The 15,455-nt window shown below is 67.3% G+C and overlaps 4 protein-coding genes across 4 annotated transcripts; 3 read left to right on the top strand and 1 right to left on the bottom strand.

Moving 5' to 3' along the window:
- Positions 1–708: 708 nt before the first annotated feature.
- EMIHUDRAFT_68776 (hypothetical protein) lies at positions 709–3,583 on the top strand (the record flags this gene model as incomplete). The annotated part of the gene is made up of 7 exons (XM_005758530.1): positions 709–1,302; positions 1,564–1,776; positions 1,828–2,112; positions 2,230–2,643; positions 2,704–2,907; positions 3,008–3,364; positions 3,506–3,583. Coding segments are annotated over 7 exons (2,145 nt in total), but the record flags the coding sequence as incomplete, so codon positions are not given.
- Positions 3,584–5,482: 1,899 nt separating this feature from the next.
- On the top strand, positions 5,483–6,279 carry EMIHUDRAFT_55751 (putative lipoate-protein ligase; the record flags this gene model as incomplete). Its single annotated transcript, XM_005758529.1, has 3 exons — positions 5,483–5,695; positions 5,768–5,893; positions 5,932–6,279. Coding segments are annotated over 3 exons (687 nt in total), but the record flags the coding sequence as incomplete, so codon positions are not given.
- A 3,291-nt stretch (positions 6,280–9,570) lies between these two features.
- On the bottom strand, positions 9,571–10,209 carry EMIHUDRAFT_359671 (hypothetical protein; the record flags this gene model as incomplete). Its single annotated transcript, XM_005758528.1, has 1 exon — positions 9,571–10,209. A coding segment is annotated over one exon (639 nt), but the record flags the coding sequence as incomplete, so codon positions are not given.
- Positions 10,210–11,247: 1,038 nt separating this feature from the next.
- Positions 11,248–12,744, top strand: EMIHUDRAFT_453525 (ornithine cyclodeaminase). The gene is made up of 4 exons (XM_005758527.1): positions 11,248–11,762; positions 11,834–12,113; positions 12,187–12,320; positions 12,399–12,744. Exons 1-4 carry the CDS (start codon positions 11,289–11,291, stop codon positions 12,546–12,548), a joined length of 1,038 nt encoding a protein of 345 aa, XP_005758584.1. The 5' UTR covers positions 11,248–11,288; the 3' UTR covers positions 12,549–12,744.
- The last annotated feature ends 2,711 nt before the right edge of the window (positions 12,745–15,455 follow it).

Here is a 15,455-nt window from a genome sequence, read left to right as displayed (position 1 = left end):
CCGCACTCAACGGCATGTAGAGCACGACGCACACACTGGCAGCTTGATTCATCCCTTGATGGCCGATTCCTGCATCCAGTACAACCCACGGACGAGGCGTCGTTCTCGTCTTTGCCGCGCGCGCACGAGCAACGACACACCGGTGTTCTGTAGAATGAAGACATGCAGGGCTAGATGCAGGGCTAGCCAGTCTTCTGATAAACGCAGTATATGGAAGATACAAAGAGACGGAGGAGCAACGAGCGCCCTCTGGCGTGAGCCAAAGATACTCCCAACTGCGCTCCGTCACCGGTGTCGCGGTCTCCCCCACTGAGCTCTGAGGGCGATCTGCGGGGGGGGGGACACAACGCGGTATGGGTGGACGCTAGATAGATGATGACGACACGCACCGAGCAACCACACACAGACACAAACTGTCCCTGCAAAAATCGAATTCTTTTTTCTCGAGCGCAGCAGAGGCCCACGCTGCCCAAAGCAGCCGCGACTCTCATGGCGTCGACGCCCTCGGCGAGCCTGGCTTACATCGCGGAGCATGGGCTGGAGGAGAAGCTGACGGCACTCATGAATCTGGTCGCGGCCGACCAACCCGCCGACCCGCTCCGTTATCTGGCGGAGAAGCTTGGCGCCAAAGCAAAGAAGAGCCCAGCAGCGCCAGTCTGCCCGCCCGCGCTCGACGAGCCACCGCCGAATGCGCCCGGCGCCGAGGGCATGGTGTGCCCGTGCAACCTCTTTGGCAGCCTCTCCTACGGCGAGCCAATCATCAGCAAGAAGGACAAGACCGAGCACCCTCCGTGGTACCCGTCGCAGGCGGGGGTCGACGTCGGCCTGCGCGTGCACAACACGCTCACCGACCAGTCGGACCCGGTCCCGTTCATTCCGGGTCGCGGCCGGCGCGTGCTCTGGTACACCTGCGGGCCGACCGTCTACGACGCGTGCCACATGGGCCACGCGCGCGCCTATCTCACCTTTGACATCCTGCGCCGCATCATCGAGGACTACTTTCGGTACGAAGTCCTCTACCAGATCAACATCACCGACATCGACGACAAGATCATCCTGCGGGCGCGCCGCAACAAGCTGCTCGCCGACTTCAAGGCCGAGCACGCCGCAGATTACGCCGCCGTCGAGTCTGCGGTCGGCGCCTCGCTCGACGCAAAGGGACAAAAGCTCGACAAGAAGATGGCGGCGCTCGCCGCGATTGAGCTGCCGGCCGACGCGCCGTCGCGGGAGAGGGAGATGCACGAGACGGAGAAGGCGGCGGCGGCGCTCAAGAAGCGGCAGTTCGACGACATCGCCGCCTCGGTCGCCACCATCAGGGAGGTAGCCGCCGGCGGAGGCGGCGCGGCCTCGTCGATCCTCGAGGCGGTCTGCTCGGACGCGGGGGTGGCGAGCACGAGCGCGGCTGCGCTCGAGCGGGAGCTGGTCGAGCAGACCGTCGCGCTCAACGAGGAGCTCGAGGCCGCGCGCGACACGCTCGACCAGTCCGACGCGGCCAAGGCCAAGCGGCTCGCCGAGCTGACGCAGCAGGCGGCGCGGCTGGGCTCGCTGCTCGCGCGGCTCAAGGCGCTGGCCGCGGCGAGCGAGTCGCCGATCGAGGCGCTGTTCCGGTTCGCCGGGAGCGAGCTGGGCGAGACGCTCGACGCGGAGAAGGGCTCCACCGTCACCGACCACCAGATCTTCAACGCGCACGCGCGCTTCTGGGAGAAGGCGCGGCTGAGAGAGACGGGGCAGAGATGGGGAGAGAGACGGGGCAGAGATGGGGCGAGGTGGGGCGAGGTGGGGGGGTGCTGAGAGGAGGTGCCGCTCACGGCCGCCGGTGCGGTGCAGGCCTACCTCGACGACATGGCGGCGCTCGGTGTCAAGGACCCAGACGTGATGACCCGCGTGACGGAGTACGTGCCGCAGATCATCGAGTTTGTCCAAAAGATCGTCGACAAGGGGCTCGCGTACAAGGGCGGCTCGGGCTCCGTCTACCTCGACATCGACGCCTTCAAGACGCAGGGGCACCACTACCGCAAGCTCTCGCCCTTCAGCGGCGACACGAGCGCCGCCGACATGGCGGAGGGCGAGGGCGAGCCCGCCGGCGGCGCGAAACCGCTTCGGTCGAACATTGTACTCGATTGTCAAGTGTTGATTCCTAGGCGAGCTCGCCGGGAGGCGCTGAGCGGTGGCCACTCAGCAGCGTACGTGATGCTTGTCCAATCCTCCTCAGGCGAGCTCGCCGGCGAGGCGGCCGAGAAGAAGAACCCGAACGACTTTGCGCTCTGGAAGAGCTCCAAGCCGGGCGAGCCCGCGTGGCCCTCCCCGTGGGGCACCGGCCGGCCTGGCTGGCACATCGAGTGCTCGGTCGTGGCGGGCGACATCCTCGGCGCCAACATGGACATCCACGCCGGCGGCTCCGACCTCAAGTTCCCGCACCACGACAACGAGCTTGCCCAGTCAGAGGCGTACTACGGCCACCACCAGTGGGTCAACTACTTTTTCCACGCCGGCCACCTGCACATCAAGGGCCTCAAGATGTCCAAGTCGCTCAAGAACTTCATCACCATCCGCCAGGCGCTGCAGGAGCACTCGGCGCGCCAGATCCGGCTCATGTTCCTCATGCAGCCGTGGGACCGGCCGATGAACTTTTCCGACCAGACCGTCGGCGTCCGCAACGACCGGGGGAGGCGCGCGTGCGTATCTGCCTTCTTTTATCCACAGCTGTCTTCTCTAGGCGCCGCAAAGTCCAAGGAGGCGCAGTTCAAGAACTTCTTCGGCACGGTCAAGGCGCTGATCCGCTCCAAGTGGCTCGACGAGGAGGTGGGCTGGAGGAGCAGGGAGGAGGACCGCGCGCTGTACGACCAGATCGCCGACTGCCAGTCAAAGTGCCACCACGGCTTCTGCGACAACTTCAACACGCCGCAGGTGGCGGGCCTGACGTGTCTCTGAACCCTTCAACCCCCCTCTCTGAGCCTTCTCTTTCTCTGAACCTCCTCTGACCTCCTCCGGACCCACTCCACCGCAGGTGGTGGACGCGCTCTCCTCGCTTGTCACCTACTGCAACAACTACCTCTCGCGCCCGCCGCCCGCCGCGCCGGCCGTCTACCTGGTGCAGAAGGCGGCCGTGTACATTACGCAGATCCTCAAGGTCGTCGGCGTCGCCGAGGGCGCCGACGACATCGGCTTCCCCGTCTCGAGCGCCGGATCCGAGGCGGAGGTGGAGGGGCCGCTCGACGCCTTGACCGAGTTCCGCGACGCGGTCCGCAGCATCGCCCGCAAGAAGGGGCCGGTCGAGGAGATCCTCGGCGCGTGCGACGCGGTGGCGGACAAGGTGCAGGCCAGCGCGCCGGCGGCGGCGCGGCTGAGCGACCAGGTGGCGAAGGTCCTGGCGGACTTTGCGGGCGCCATCCGTGCGGCGGCGGCGGGCGGGCACGGCGCGGTGCTGACCGCCTGCGACCACGTCCGCGACGACGCGCTGACCGCGATCGGGGTCCGCCTCGAGGACGCGACGCGCGAGGGGCAGTCGAGCACGTGGAAGCTGGACGACCCCGAGACGCTGATGAAGGAGGTTGCGGCGAGGCGGGCGGAGGCGGAGGAGAGGGCCAAGCAGGCCAAGGCCAAGGCGGCGGCCAAGCTGCAGCAGGAGGTGGACAAGCTGACGGCGGGCTCGGCGGACCCGTTCGAGACGCTCAAGCCCGACTTGCAGCTCGAGGGGGGGGCGCTATCGCAGGCGGACGTGGAGGCGTGGGTAGGCATGCAGCCGCCCCCAAAGGCGAAGGGCAAGCCGACGCCGGAGTGGCTCGAGGCCTCGAGGGTGAGACAGCCTCCCGCGCGCGCGACCGGCCCCCGCCCCACCGACGTGTGCGCGCTCTGGGCTGAGTCGCCTCGTGGTCCTCCTTGCCCAGGCGGCGACGGAGAAGCAGGCGCCGTTTCTCAAGAAGCTGGCCGACAGCAGCGAGGGCAAGCTGACGGAGAAGGCCATCAGCAAGCGCCTCGACTCGGTCCTGAAGAAGAAGGAGGCCCTCGACAAGCAGTGCGAGGAGTACGCCAGCAAGGGCGGCGCGGCGTACCTCGCGAAGAAGAAGGAGGAGCTGGCCGCCATGCTCGGGTGAAGCGCGCCGCGGGGGAGAGAACTACACGAGGCGGGGGAGTCCGGTCGTCACGCGCTCCAAGAGTCTCCAGTGTATGCCACGAGAATGGCGATAGAGAGTGAGCCCGTTCCTCTTCTTGGATATGTTGGATCGACCGTATACATCGTCGAGATACCTGAAAGAGGCAAAAAAGGGCACGCGCGCGGCCCGGCTGCTCTCGCCGACTTGACAAAAACAAAACGCACGGCGGAGGAGGAGCCCGCGACGGCGACGGACGTGGCCATCGTGGCGGCAGGGATGTCCTTGACCCAGCTGAAGCTCACCGCGAAACCTGAAAAACTTTTTCCCTCCTCCTGGTTGTCTGTGTGGTGGCGGCGTGCCGTCCTCCCATCCCTCCCTTCGTTGGAAGTTTTCTTTCTTTCTTCTTCGATGCCCACGGTCCTCCGTCGCCAGGTCGAACCCCCTGCCTCCCGGTTGAACCCCCAGTCCTCGTACTCCACCATTAATAAACTCAATCCACGAGACGTTCGGCGGCGGCTTCTCGCCCACCGCCGTTCTCAAGCTGCGCCGCCTCGCGCGCAAAGTCGCGCGCGGCAGCGTTGACCGCACGGCCTACTCGCCCAAGTACTCGCTCTCTTTTATGTCCCACCATGCAGAGCGCATCTCTCTCTCTGTTGTGCGAGGCGTGAACCGCGCCATTCGCTCTCACCTGGCAACCCTGTCTGCACGTCTCGCGCGCGCGTGAACAGGGCTCCAGGCCCCAAATTACGTGTGAGTGTTAGAGTTGTTTGGTATTGCTAAAAATCTCTCTCCGACTTGCGGCTTTTAAGCGCACGAACACAGCCCCCCCCCCCCCCCCAAAAAAAAACCAACCCAAAAAGCACCCACCCACCCCCCACCCACCAGGAGACGGCTTTCGCAATCCCAGAGTGCCGAGCTACTTTCGTACTTTGGATCTCTTGCCCTTTGGCGATTTGACACCGGTCCCCCCGAACACAAATGCCGCCGGCGAGAACGTGGAATGCAGGTCTGACGGTAGAAATGCTCCAGGCCCTCTTGAGCCGACAATTGCACCGATGTACGCGCTTCGATTGGCTCTCTGCTCGAGTACGACCAACTGCCGAGCTACGTCCTACGAGGCAGCCTCACTCAGCCATCTCACAGGGAGAAGAGTGTGGTGCTAGCCGTCGCCCACCCTTGGGCGTCTGCCTCTTCCAATCTCTCTTCGCAGTCTCTCGCCGATTCTCGCTTCAACCTTCATGCCACCTCGCGGTCTTCCCACCCTAGCAGAGACGAGGGCGCCCAAGCACGCACAATTCGGCACTGTAAAATTCTTTTCACCCACACGAATGCTCGCAGCTCTCCTCGCGTCTCGCCCAGTCGTCCTGCACGACCGCCGCGCCGACTGCGTTCCCTACGAGCGGGCTCTTTCCTGGCAGCGCGCGCTCCACGCCGAGCGCGCCGCGCAGCTGCTCCCGCGCGGCGAGCAGCCTGCGCGGCAGCTGGACGACGCTCTCATCTTGCTGCAGCACCCTCCCACGTACACACTCGGCTCAACGAGCACGCTGTCCAACGTGGTCGATCCCGCCTTTGATCTCGTCCGGACCGAGCGCGGCGGCGAGGTGCGGCCTCTCGCCAGAGCGCGTGCTCCGTGCGCTCGAGAGTCACTGGCACTACCTCGCCGCCCTGCGCAGGTGACATACCACGGCCCGGGCCAGCTCGTGATGTACCCGCTGCTCAACCTGAGGCACTACCAGCAGGACATCCATTGGTACATGCGCTCGCTCGAAGAGGCTCGCCCGTGCAGCGGCGGGAGGCACGTGGAAGCGGCTTGAGCAGCCCTCGCCCCGCCCCGCAGGTTGCCATCCGCACGCTCGGCTCGCTCGGGCTCGAAGGGGAGCGCGAGCCGGGCGCTACGGGCGTGTGGGTCGGCGGCGCCAAGGCGTGCGCGCTCGGCGTCAAGGTCTCTCGCTGGCTCACCTACCATGGCCTCGCGCTCAACGTCTGCACAGAGATGGAGCACTGGCGCGGCATCGTGCCGTGCGGGTTGCACGGGCGCGAGGTGGCGTCGGTCGAGACGCTGCTCGCCAGCCGCGGCGAGGCAGCGGTGCCGCGCGCCCTCCTCCTCGACCGGGCGGCGACCGAGATGCTCCGCCACTTTGGCGACGTCTTCGGCGCCGAGCTGCGCGCGCCCACCGAGGACGACCTCACGCTCGAGAGGCACTCGATCTCGGACTCGCTGTCTGCGAACACGTGTTTACGTCTGTGACTGACAAACTGATGCAATCTTTGCAGTAGCGCTTCCACTACTGCTGTATCGTTGTCTGGTGTAAGAGTGGGCACGTTTTGACGAGCGCCTCATAGCTCATTTTTGACGAGAGCCGGGCGCGGGGCGCGCGCGCGGGCCGCCGGAAATAGCAAACACACATACAATCACAATACACAAAAATAAGGGGTCAAAAAGCACATCCACATGCCCCGCGCACGACAGTCACGACGCGGCACACGGCCCCCGCCGCCTCAAGTGCCGCCCCCTGGCGCGGCCGCCGTGGCGCGCCCCGGCTCTCTCTAGAGCACTTGTTGTACCAACTAGGTGGACATATGCGGAACATCTCTCCGGGTAGTCCGTTGATGGCGTCTAGGGGGGAGCCCTTGTGCCCAAGAAGAAGCCTGGCGCCGCACTCGACGCCTCCGAGCCAGCGGACTCGACCGCAGGCAGCCTCGGCGCGCTGTTGTTGGCGGGGTCCGTGGGAGGTGCGGAGCCGGGAGAGCCGCGGGAGGGCGAGACGCAGGCCGTCCCTTTCTTCCGGGAGGCTGTGAGGCTCGACCCGAGGCTGGTCCGGACATAGCTAGCGCTGTGCCTGCTGCTGTGCCTGTGGCTGGAGCGGCCGGACGAGTCTGCTCTGGAAGCCTCTGAGCGGCGCTTCGACTGCTGCGAGCGGCGGTGGGACATGGAAGGGTCCGGGTGGAGCTCGAGCCAGAGGCCCTGCGCAGCTCGACGAGGCGAGGGGTGAGACGCGGCCGAAGTGCTGCCGAGATACGGACGAGGCACGGGGAGCTGAGCTACCAGCAGCCGGGGGCTGCAGCGGAAGGTAGATCCGAGGTTGCAGGAGGGCTCGACAGGAGAGCTAGGTGCAGCTGAGAAGTGTGCCCGAGCTACAGCCGAGGTCTGAGCCCCTCCTGCAGCTCGAAGGCGAGGTCAACGAAGGCTGGCCGCTCCTCCGGCGCGAGGGCGAAGCACGCCTCGGCGAGCCGCGCGATGGCAGGTGGCCAGGAGGGCTGCAGCTCGTCGATGCGCGAGCTTGGGCGCAGATTCCCCGTCGTGACGGCCTGCATCATCGGACATTGGGCGGCGACGAGCTGAGAGGAGCCGAGAGGAGCCGAGAGGAGCCGAGAGGAGCCGAGAGGAGCCGAGAGGAGCCGCGAGGAGCCGAGAGGAGCCCAGCCTGCATCAGGTTTAGCGGGGAGATGCCGCCGCGCTTCAGCAGCGCGAAGAAGGGAGGCTGCCCCGTGGCGATGTGGACGAGCAGCCCGCCGAAGGACCAGACGTCGCACGGCTTGCCGTACCGGTCCTGCCGAAGCACCTCGGGCGCCATGTAGACGGGCGTACCGGCCATCGACATGGTCATGCTCATCGACCCGCCCCCCCACCCGTTTGTGGGGTCGCTCCCCGGGTCGCCGACGAAATCCTTCGAGGCGCCAAAGTCGGCCACCTAGAGAGCCGAGGTGCGGCCGAGGTGCGGGCGAGGTGCGGGCGAGGTGCGGCCGAGGTGCGGGCGAGGTGCGGGCGAGGTGCGGGCGAGGTGCGGCCGAGGTGCGGCCGAGGTGCGGGCGACGTGGGGCGCCGAGGGGTTTGCGGAATGCGCAGAGGGTCTGCCCGCCTCGGTGGTCCTCCTCGGCTAGATCTCGGCTAGATCTCGCCTTTGCAGTCATCGTTGGCAGCTTGAGCAGCACGTTGCCTACACGGGGCATGTCGTGGACGTGTCGCGGGCATGTCCGGGCAAGGTGCCGGCCGCGCGAGCGCGAAGGCTGCCCGGCTTGAGGTCGCGGTGGATGATGTTGTGTTGGTGGAGGTAGGCCATCCCGCGCGCCACGTCGTGTGCGACCGAGAGGTAGGGTGACTCCCACGAGGGGGGGCGGCCGGCCGGGGTTGACTGCCCCTCGATCAGCTCGTCGAGTGTGAGGTCCATCATCTCGGTGAGGATGCCTGCGTGTCAGCCACGACTGGTGAGGACTGGCTCATTGACCGAGAGGTCCATCAGACAGTGAGGATGCCTGAAGGGAAGCGTGGGTGGGTGGGCATGGCGGTGGTGGTGGTGGGGGGGGTCGCCACGTGGGCGGCGTCCTGAGTAGTTGTGGGCAGTGTGGGCGGCGCGCGCCGTGGTTGCTCTTCCCGTCCGAGACGAGCCCGAGGGTGAGGAGGACGTTCGGGTGGCGGAGCTTGAGGGCGAGGCGGCACTCCTCGACGAGCTGCTGCATCTCGCGCGTATCGATCGCCCGCTTGCGGCGGAGCACCTTGCACGCGACGTCGGTCGAGGCGTACTCGGCGCGGTAGACGTCCCCCGACGCGCCTGCTCGCCGGGGTGGTGGTGGTGGGGGGGGAGGGGGGGGGCACGGCGTGAGCGGCGGCGGGCCGGCGCACACGGCACTGCGGCCAGCCAGCGGCTACTACTCTCGCTACAATCGGCGCCGGAGCCCAGCCGGTCGAGGAGCTCGCACTGGTGCCACGGGATGAGCTCCTATGATGGGAGGTGTCATGGACGTGTCGCGGACTGTGTCGTGGGCAGCTCGCACTGCGCCGTCGCGAGAGAGGGGGGAGCGCCGTCGCGGACCAGTCCCCCTGGTCGAACGAGGACGGCTCGGCGGACATTGGCGTCTGCCCGAGCTTGCCCAGGGGGGCGGGCGTCGCCGGCCCCACGTCGCGAGAGGCGGCCGCCTTGCGCGCACCCCCTCCCCGCGCCGAGCCTGGCGAGGACGACGAGTCGCCAAGGCTCCCCCAGCGCCACCCTCGCCGCCGCAGGAGGCAGAGGCAGGCCGCGCCGCCGACGAGGAGGACGCCGACGACCGCTCCCGCGATGGCGGCGACGGGCGCACCGCCGCCCCCATCCGAAGGAGGGGGCGACGGAGGGGTCGAAGGCGGCGGCGGAGGAAGCGGCGGCGTCCAGGGGGGTGGCGGAGGAAACGGCGGCGGCGGCGATAACGGCGGCGGTGGAAGCGGCGGTGGCGGCGACGGCGGCTGCGACGGCGGCGGTGGTGATGGCGGCGGCGGCGGCGATGGCGGCGGGGGAAGCGGCGACGGCGGCGGCGATGGCGGCGGCGGCGATGGCGGCGGAGGAAGCGGCGACGGCGGGGGCGAGGGTGAGGCGGAGGGAGGCGGCGGCGAGGGTGATGCCGAGGGAGGCGGCGGCGAGGGCGAGGCGGAGGGAGGCGGCGGCGGTGGAGGCGGTGATGGTGACGGCGGCGGCGCGGGCGAAGCGAAGACGTAGAACTTGCACACCGTCAGCCCCGCCGCAGACGGCCGGTTGAGGTAGATGTAGCGCCCCAACGCGTTGATCTCCACCTCCAACATCACGTTCGACGACACGCTCACGTCCGACTTCACCAGCGCGTTGCCCGTGTACGTCTCCGCCGTCGAGCCGAGATAGATGTCGACGTCCGTCAGCCGCTCCGCGCAGCAGTCGTTGCGGTTCTGCAGCCTCACGTGGCGCACATACACCTCGCTCCCGAGGTCGACGCCCCACCATTGGCTTGTGAAGTGGCCGCACTCGGCCCACGGCCGTCCCGTCGTGCTGTCGGCGTATGACAGGTCGCTCACGGGCGCCTGCTTGTCGAACATGCTCGAGTCCTGCAAGTCCTGGTACGTGGTGGCCGTGCGAAGGTCGAGCAGCTGCGCTGCTGGTGGCGGCGACGGTGGCGGTTGCGCCGGCGGCGACACACTTGCGCCGTCGGCGCACATTACAGCTGCGGAGGGTTCGCAGGCGTCGCCATCGGAGTTCTGGCAGGGTTTCGCGTTGCTTTCCTGTTTGTCCCCCGGCCTGTAGTCGAAGAGCTTGTCGCACGTGACGTTGTTCGGCCGCCCTTGGACTGCTGGGTCAATTGTTGCCGCTCCGCAATACCGGACTTTGCAGTCGTACGCCTCAATGCAGCCACCGAATTCTATCGGCGCTTTGCATGCGGCCATCGAGCTGTACCAAGTAAGGGAGCAGTCCAGATTAGAGCAGTTGTGGCAGAGCACGTTCAGGGACCGCGTTGCCCAGATCTGCTCGCAGAGACCGGGCGGTGGCGAGGGAGGCGGTGGAGAGGCGGACGATGTCTGCGCAAGGAGGAGGAGCAGGACGCCAGCGCGGCGAGCAGCGCCACGTGTGCTCAACTTGTAGGCCACTGGACGACTGTCACCTGGTGAGCCGCCGCGGGCAAGGGCGACCCGAGCTGGGGAGTGTGGATAGGAGGCAAGGGGTCGGGCAAGTTTGCGCACCTTGGAGCCGCCGCGCAGAGTGCAGCTGCACGGAGCCGGCTGCGTGGCGGCGGCCCTCCACGCTCTTCCTCTTGACCTGCCGCCCACGCAGCAGCCGCCCGCGGCACGCCGCGAGGAGCAGCGCCAGCACGCCCGCAAGCACGCCCGCAAGCCGGTTCGCGCAAGGCAAGAGCGAGGGCGCGAAGGCACAACTGTCGCCTTCAGCGGCCGCCCGACGCGTGCCCGTCTCCGCGCGCGCCGTGCTGTCGCCCTGCGGCTCCCGCACGTGGCCGTCCACCACGTATCCCGCGAGGAGCGCCGGCATTTGGGAGGGTTTGGAAGACGGTTCAGGTTCAAGCGCCGACGGGCTTTTTATTTTCTTCAAAGCTCAATTCTCTGGCTCATCTAGTTTGTTTGTCGTACGTGGCAAGCAAACGAGGGATGGGAGGACCAGGGTCCCCACCTGCGCGAGCAAGCAGGATTGGAAGGACGATCGGGCGCAAGCAAGGGGGTTCTTTCTCCTGCTCTCTCTCTCTCCTGACAAGGGACAACGACAGGCTCCCAGGTGGACTCCACTCCACTAGCGGTCTGGTCTCAGCTATTGTGGGCTCGTGTTGCCCGCCAAAAGAAAGCCAATTCGTGACTTGCCTGCGGGCGACTTCTCTCGAGGTCTCGAGATATAGTGTTTCTTGAAACGAGGTTGCTGGCTGGGGGCTGCCTCCTGCGCCGACCACGCTCGGGGCTCCGTCCATCGCCACCAGATGCTGGCTCGCTCTCGCCTGCCTGCCGCGTTGCCGCTGCGCCGGCTGCTGAGCACCAAGGCCATCCCGCCGCCAAAGCTGTTTGACTACGCCACCGTCACATCGCACATCCACGTCTCTGACGCAATCTCGGCGGTTGAGGCTGCCTTTGGCGCGCTGGCTCGCGGCAAGGTGGACGTGCCCTTCCCGATGCACATTGGGATCGACGAGACGGCCAGCGCGGGGCCTGGCGACTGCCACATCAAGGGCGGCTACGTCTCCGGCGAGTCGACCTGGACCGTCAAGCTCGCGTGCGTCTCGTTTTACAAGAATGTCGCCGACGGCCTCCCCCCGGGCGGCGGCATCTTCGTGGTGATGAACGCGAAGAACGGCGCGCCGCTCGCCGTGATCCAGGAGAACCGCTTCCTGACCGACGTGCGGACCGGCGCCGCCGGCGGCATCTCGGTCAAGTACCTCACCAAGCCGACCGACAAGGCGCGGCCTCCGCCTCAGCTCTCGCGCCCTGGTGCGACCCGCGCCTCACGCTCTCCGCGTGCCCCGCCCAGACGGTTGGCTTCATCGGCACCGGCGCGATCGCAAAGTCGATGGCGCGCGCCACCGCCGCGGTGCGGCCCGGCTTCACGGGCTTCGCGTACGGCGCCGACGCAGAGATGGCGCAGTCCTTTTGCGACGAGATGCGGGCGGAGCTCGGGTGCGAGTTCACGGCGGTGGGGTCGGCGGAGGAGCTCTGCGCGAGCGCCAAGGTCGTCTTCACGCAGACCCCCGGCTCGGCGACCGTGCTCGAGCGCTCGATGCTGCAGCCGGGCAGCACTGTGATTGCGTCTGGCGCGGGCCCGCCGGCCGGGGGAGGGGGCGGAGGGGCGAGCAGCGTCCCTTCACACGGGCTCGGTGCGAGCAGGCTCGGACCAGCCGACCAAGCAGGAGTTGCCCGTCGACCTGCTCGCCAACTGCAAGTACGTCTGCGACCTCGTCGGCCAAGTGTCGAAGGTGGGAGAGCTGCGCTCTGCGCTGGCGGCGGGCGCGATGACGGAGGCTCCGCACGCGGCGGGGAGACGCTGGGCGGGGAGGACGCGCCACTCACACTGCCCACGGCCCGCTCCCCCCCCTCAGGCGGACGTGTACGCCGAGCTAGGCCAGGTCGTCAACGGAGACAAGCCCGGCCGCGAGGGGGACGAGATCATCGTCTGCGACTTGACGGGCACCGGCGCGCAGGACGCCGCCATCGGGCAGGTGGCGTGGGAGAAGCTCTCGAAGCTCTGACCGCCGTACAGAACGAGCCGCCGCGCGCCGCGCCGCCACTGGCCGCTCCGCGCGCGGCGCGCGAGCGCGGGCTTCGACGCCGAGGGGGGGCGTTCAACCCGCCGCGGGGCGCCTGACCCCGCCCCCGTTTCATTTAATAGCGGTCCTGTCGGATGGCCCATGTTGGATTCTCTTGTACGTTCCATGCCACGTTCGTTTCGCAAAAAATTACAGTGCTCAGTGCGCTCAGTCATCAGTGCACAGTGGAACTAGCAGCCTTCTCAGAGCGCCAAGGCCCAAGCGCCGTGTGTCCTCCGGCGCAGACGGGAATAGGGGAGAAGTGTCAGTGTGAGGGGAGGGCGTAGGCTGGCGTTTTTGCCTTTGAAAACTGAACAGTTTTTCTTTTGTGTCCTCCGGCGCAGCACCTCAGCAGCAGGGGTAGGCTCCGCCTCACTGCATCTCGAACTGGATTCCACGAATTGATTTTCCTAGCGTCGTCAAAGTGAGCTGAAAGCTCCGAAGAGCGGATGGTACCGCCTCCCATCTCGCCGCTGCTCTGGCGGGGCGGCGGCGGGGCCTGGCGACGGCGCGCGCGGCGCTGCATGTGCCGTGGCCCAACCCACCGCGCACCGGGCCGGCCGGCCGCGCAGGCGCCGACCGGTGATCGCCACCGCGCCCCGCCTCGGAACGCCGTTTCCGCCGCCCCCGCCGCCACCGCTACCGCCGCCTCCCGCCCCGCCACCCCCTCCGACACCGTCACCCCCCCTCCTTCCCACCATCCCTGCCGGCCTCCTCCGTTCTCGCCCCACCTCCCACACACCACCACCGACCTCCCCGCGCCCCCACACGCCGGCCCCGCGCACCCACGCCACCACCATCGCCCACGTCGCCCTCCCCGACCCCCACCCCGCGCCCCAGGCTCTTCACAGCTCCGCTCGGGGCGTCCTGGCGCCGCCGCCCCAACCGCTGCCGATGGCGCGATGCCGCACTGGTCCCACGTTGGTGACACGAGACCACCAAGTTTTCCGGTCCAAGAGAGAGGCACCGGCGCTGTCCTGAGAAGGTGCGTGGTCCCTCTTGACTGCCCATGCGCGCGAACGTGTAGGAGAGTGCTCTAAGTGATAAGATAACATAGATAATAAGCATAGACAAACCCTCTGGAGACGGCGGCTACCGGCCGGCATAGCCCTTCCAGCGCGGGCCGGGGGCTGCGGCGGCGCGCGGCGCGTGGCGGGTGAGCTGCCTGCTGGCGGGCGGCGCTTCTAGTCGTGATTTTAGTGCCGCGTAGGTCGCCCTTCGGCCACTTCTCGGGCGTGCGGCCGCGGTGCGCGAAAGGGGGGCGCGCTGCGGCTCGCTGGCGGAGGTGAAGTCTCCTGGAGCGGGAGCTGGCGGGCCGGGGGCGTCGGGCGGGTGCGTGGTGGCACCCGTGCCACCGGGACGGGCCGTGGTGGCCCGCGTGGCGGTCGTGAAGGGCCGTTTGGTGCGCCCCGGCGGCCTCCTGCACGGCGGCCGCCGGGGCCGGTTTGGACTGTGTTTGGGGAGGGGGGCAGAATTCTTAAGAAAGAAAGCAGACAAACCAAACGAGGGATGGGAGGAGGACAAGGTCCCCACCTGCACGAGCAGGATCTTGGAAGGACGATTAGGGACACAGGGGAACGGGAGCGGGGAGCGCATCGCGACACGGAGGGGGGCTGGGCACACGACAGGGTCCCAGGGATTCCTCTCTCGTAGGACGGGTTGCACCCGGCGGCACGGGGGCAGGCGCGGGCCTCCTACTGGTTGCGCTCTCCTCGCAGAATTCTTCTCGTCGTGGTGACGATGATGGCGAGGATCATCACGGTGGAGAGGAGCGTCCCGGCGCTGCCTGGGCTCGCTCGAGTTAGCGCTTAGCGGTCTAGGCGCGGCACGGCAAAAATCTTGTATTAGGGCTTCACCGTCACAAAAGAATTTCTTTGACTCGTGCGCGCTCTGACACATGTGCCCGTACGTCCGTCGGTCCACTATCTCCCTCTTCTCTGTGTTCTCTGCCGCTTCCCTTCTCGCCGTGTACATGCATGGTGTAGTTCGTACCGCGGGCGTTCAATTTCTTTTTCTGGCGCAAAGGTACGCTAAAGTACGGGGACGTTCGACAAGAGACGCACACGGGCAGCGGACCGTTCCAGGTTACCAGGTCGCTCTGTCTGAGCCAAGCAGACCGAGCTTGGGTGGCGTGCACAAGGCACGGCACTCATGCACCTTCCAGCATACTCACCATGCCGTCAGCGATCTTCTCCACCTTTCACACGTTGGCGAACCGGTGCCGCACTCAATGCCGCTCGGGAGGCACAGCGGCCCGTTTCCTGAGCCGGCAATCACCAACGACGGTAACGACGAGCGGGCACACCAGCGTGAGGCTGCATTCGCCAGGCAGGAGGCCCTTCAGTTTTACAGAATCATTGCGACAGGCGCTGGAGGGCGCGTGGGCCACCGGCGACCGGATGCCCTACCTCAGCAGGCTGATTCCGTCCGCCTCCCAGCCCGCGCCGCCCGTTCCCGCCGCGCACATCCCCACGACGTGGTAAGCAACTGCAGACTGCAACGTCAGCTGAGAGCGCAAACGATATGCTTCATGCTTGCCTCTCTCGGTGGCTCGAGCGACTGTCGGGTCCTGTCTCCACTGATCCCCCCGTGAGTGCCTGAGTAGTCGTGTGCTCAATCATAGAATGCCAAAATACAAAAAAGGTACGCCGCGCCGCAACGAGCCCCGGCGCGCGAGGCTCGTGCCATGACGATCTCGACGACGACGTCCCCGCGCGCGGGCCGCGGGGCGCCCGCCACCCCGCCGCCGACGAGCCGCGCCGCCGCGCGCCCGCGCCGCGGCGGGGCGGCACGCGCGCCTCCCACAACAACCGGGCACCGGCACCGCCGTGCGCCGATCGACCGACGAAC

This window comes from Emiliania huxleyi (assembly GCF_000372725.1).
Source record: "Emiliania huxleyi CCMP1516 unplaced genomic scaffold EMIHUscaffold_86, whole genome shotgun sequence".
Taxonomy (NCBI): Eukaryota; Haptophyta; order Isochrysidales; family Noelaerhabdaceae; genus Emiliania; species Emiliania huxleyi.
Note: the sequence above shows the minus strand (reverse complement) of the source record. Positions and strands in the feature narration are given on the sequence as shown.

Bases quoted from the DNA above. Each gene is read 5' to 3' on its own strand.
- EMIHUDRAFT_453525 (XM_005758527.1), top strand. From the start codon at position 11,289: ATGCTGGCTCGCTCTCGCCTGCCTGCCGCGTTGCCGCTGCGCCGGCTG. The intron at 12,114-12,186 runs GCGCGGGCCCGC...CGGTGCGAGCAG, and splicing joins CAGCACTGTGATTGCGTCTG to GCTCGGACCAGCCGACCAAG. The intron at 12,321-12,398 runs GCTCCGCACGCG...CCCCCCCCTCAG, and splicing joins CGGCGGGCGCGATGACGGAG to GCGGACGTGTACGCCGAGCT.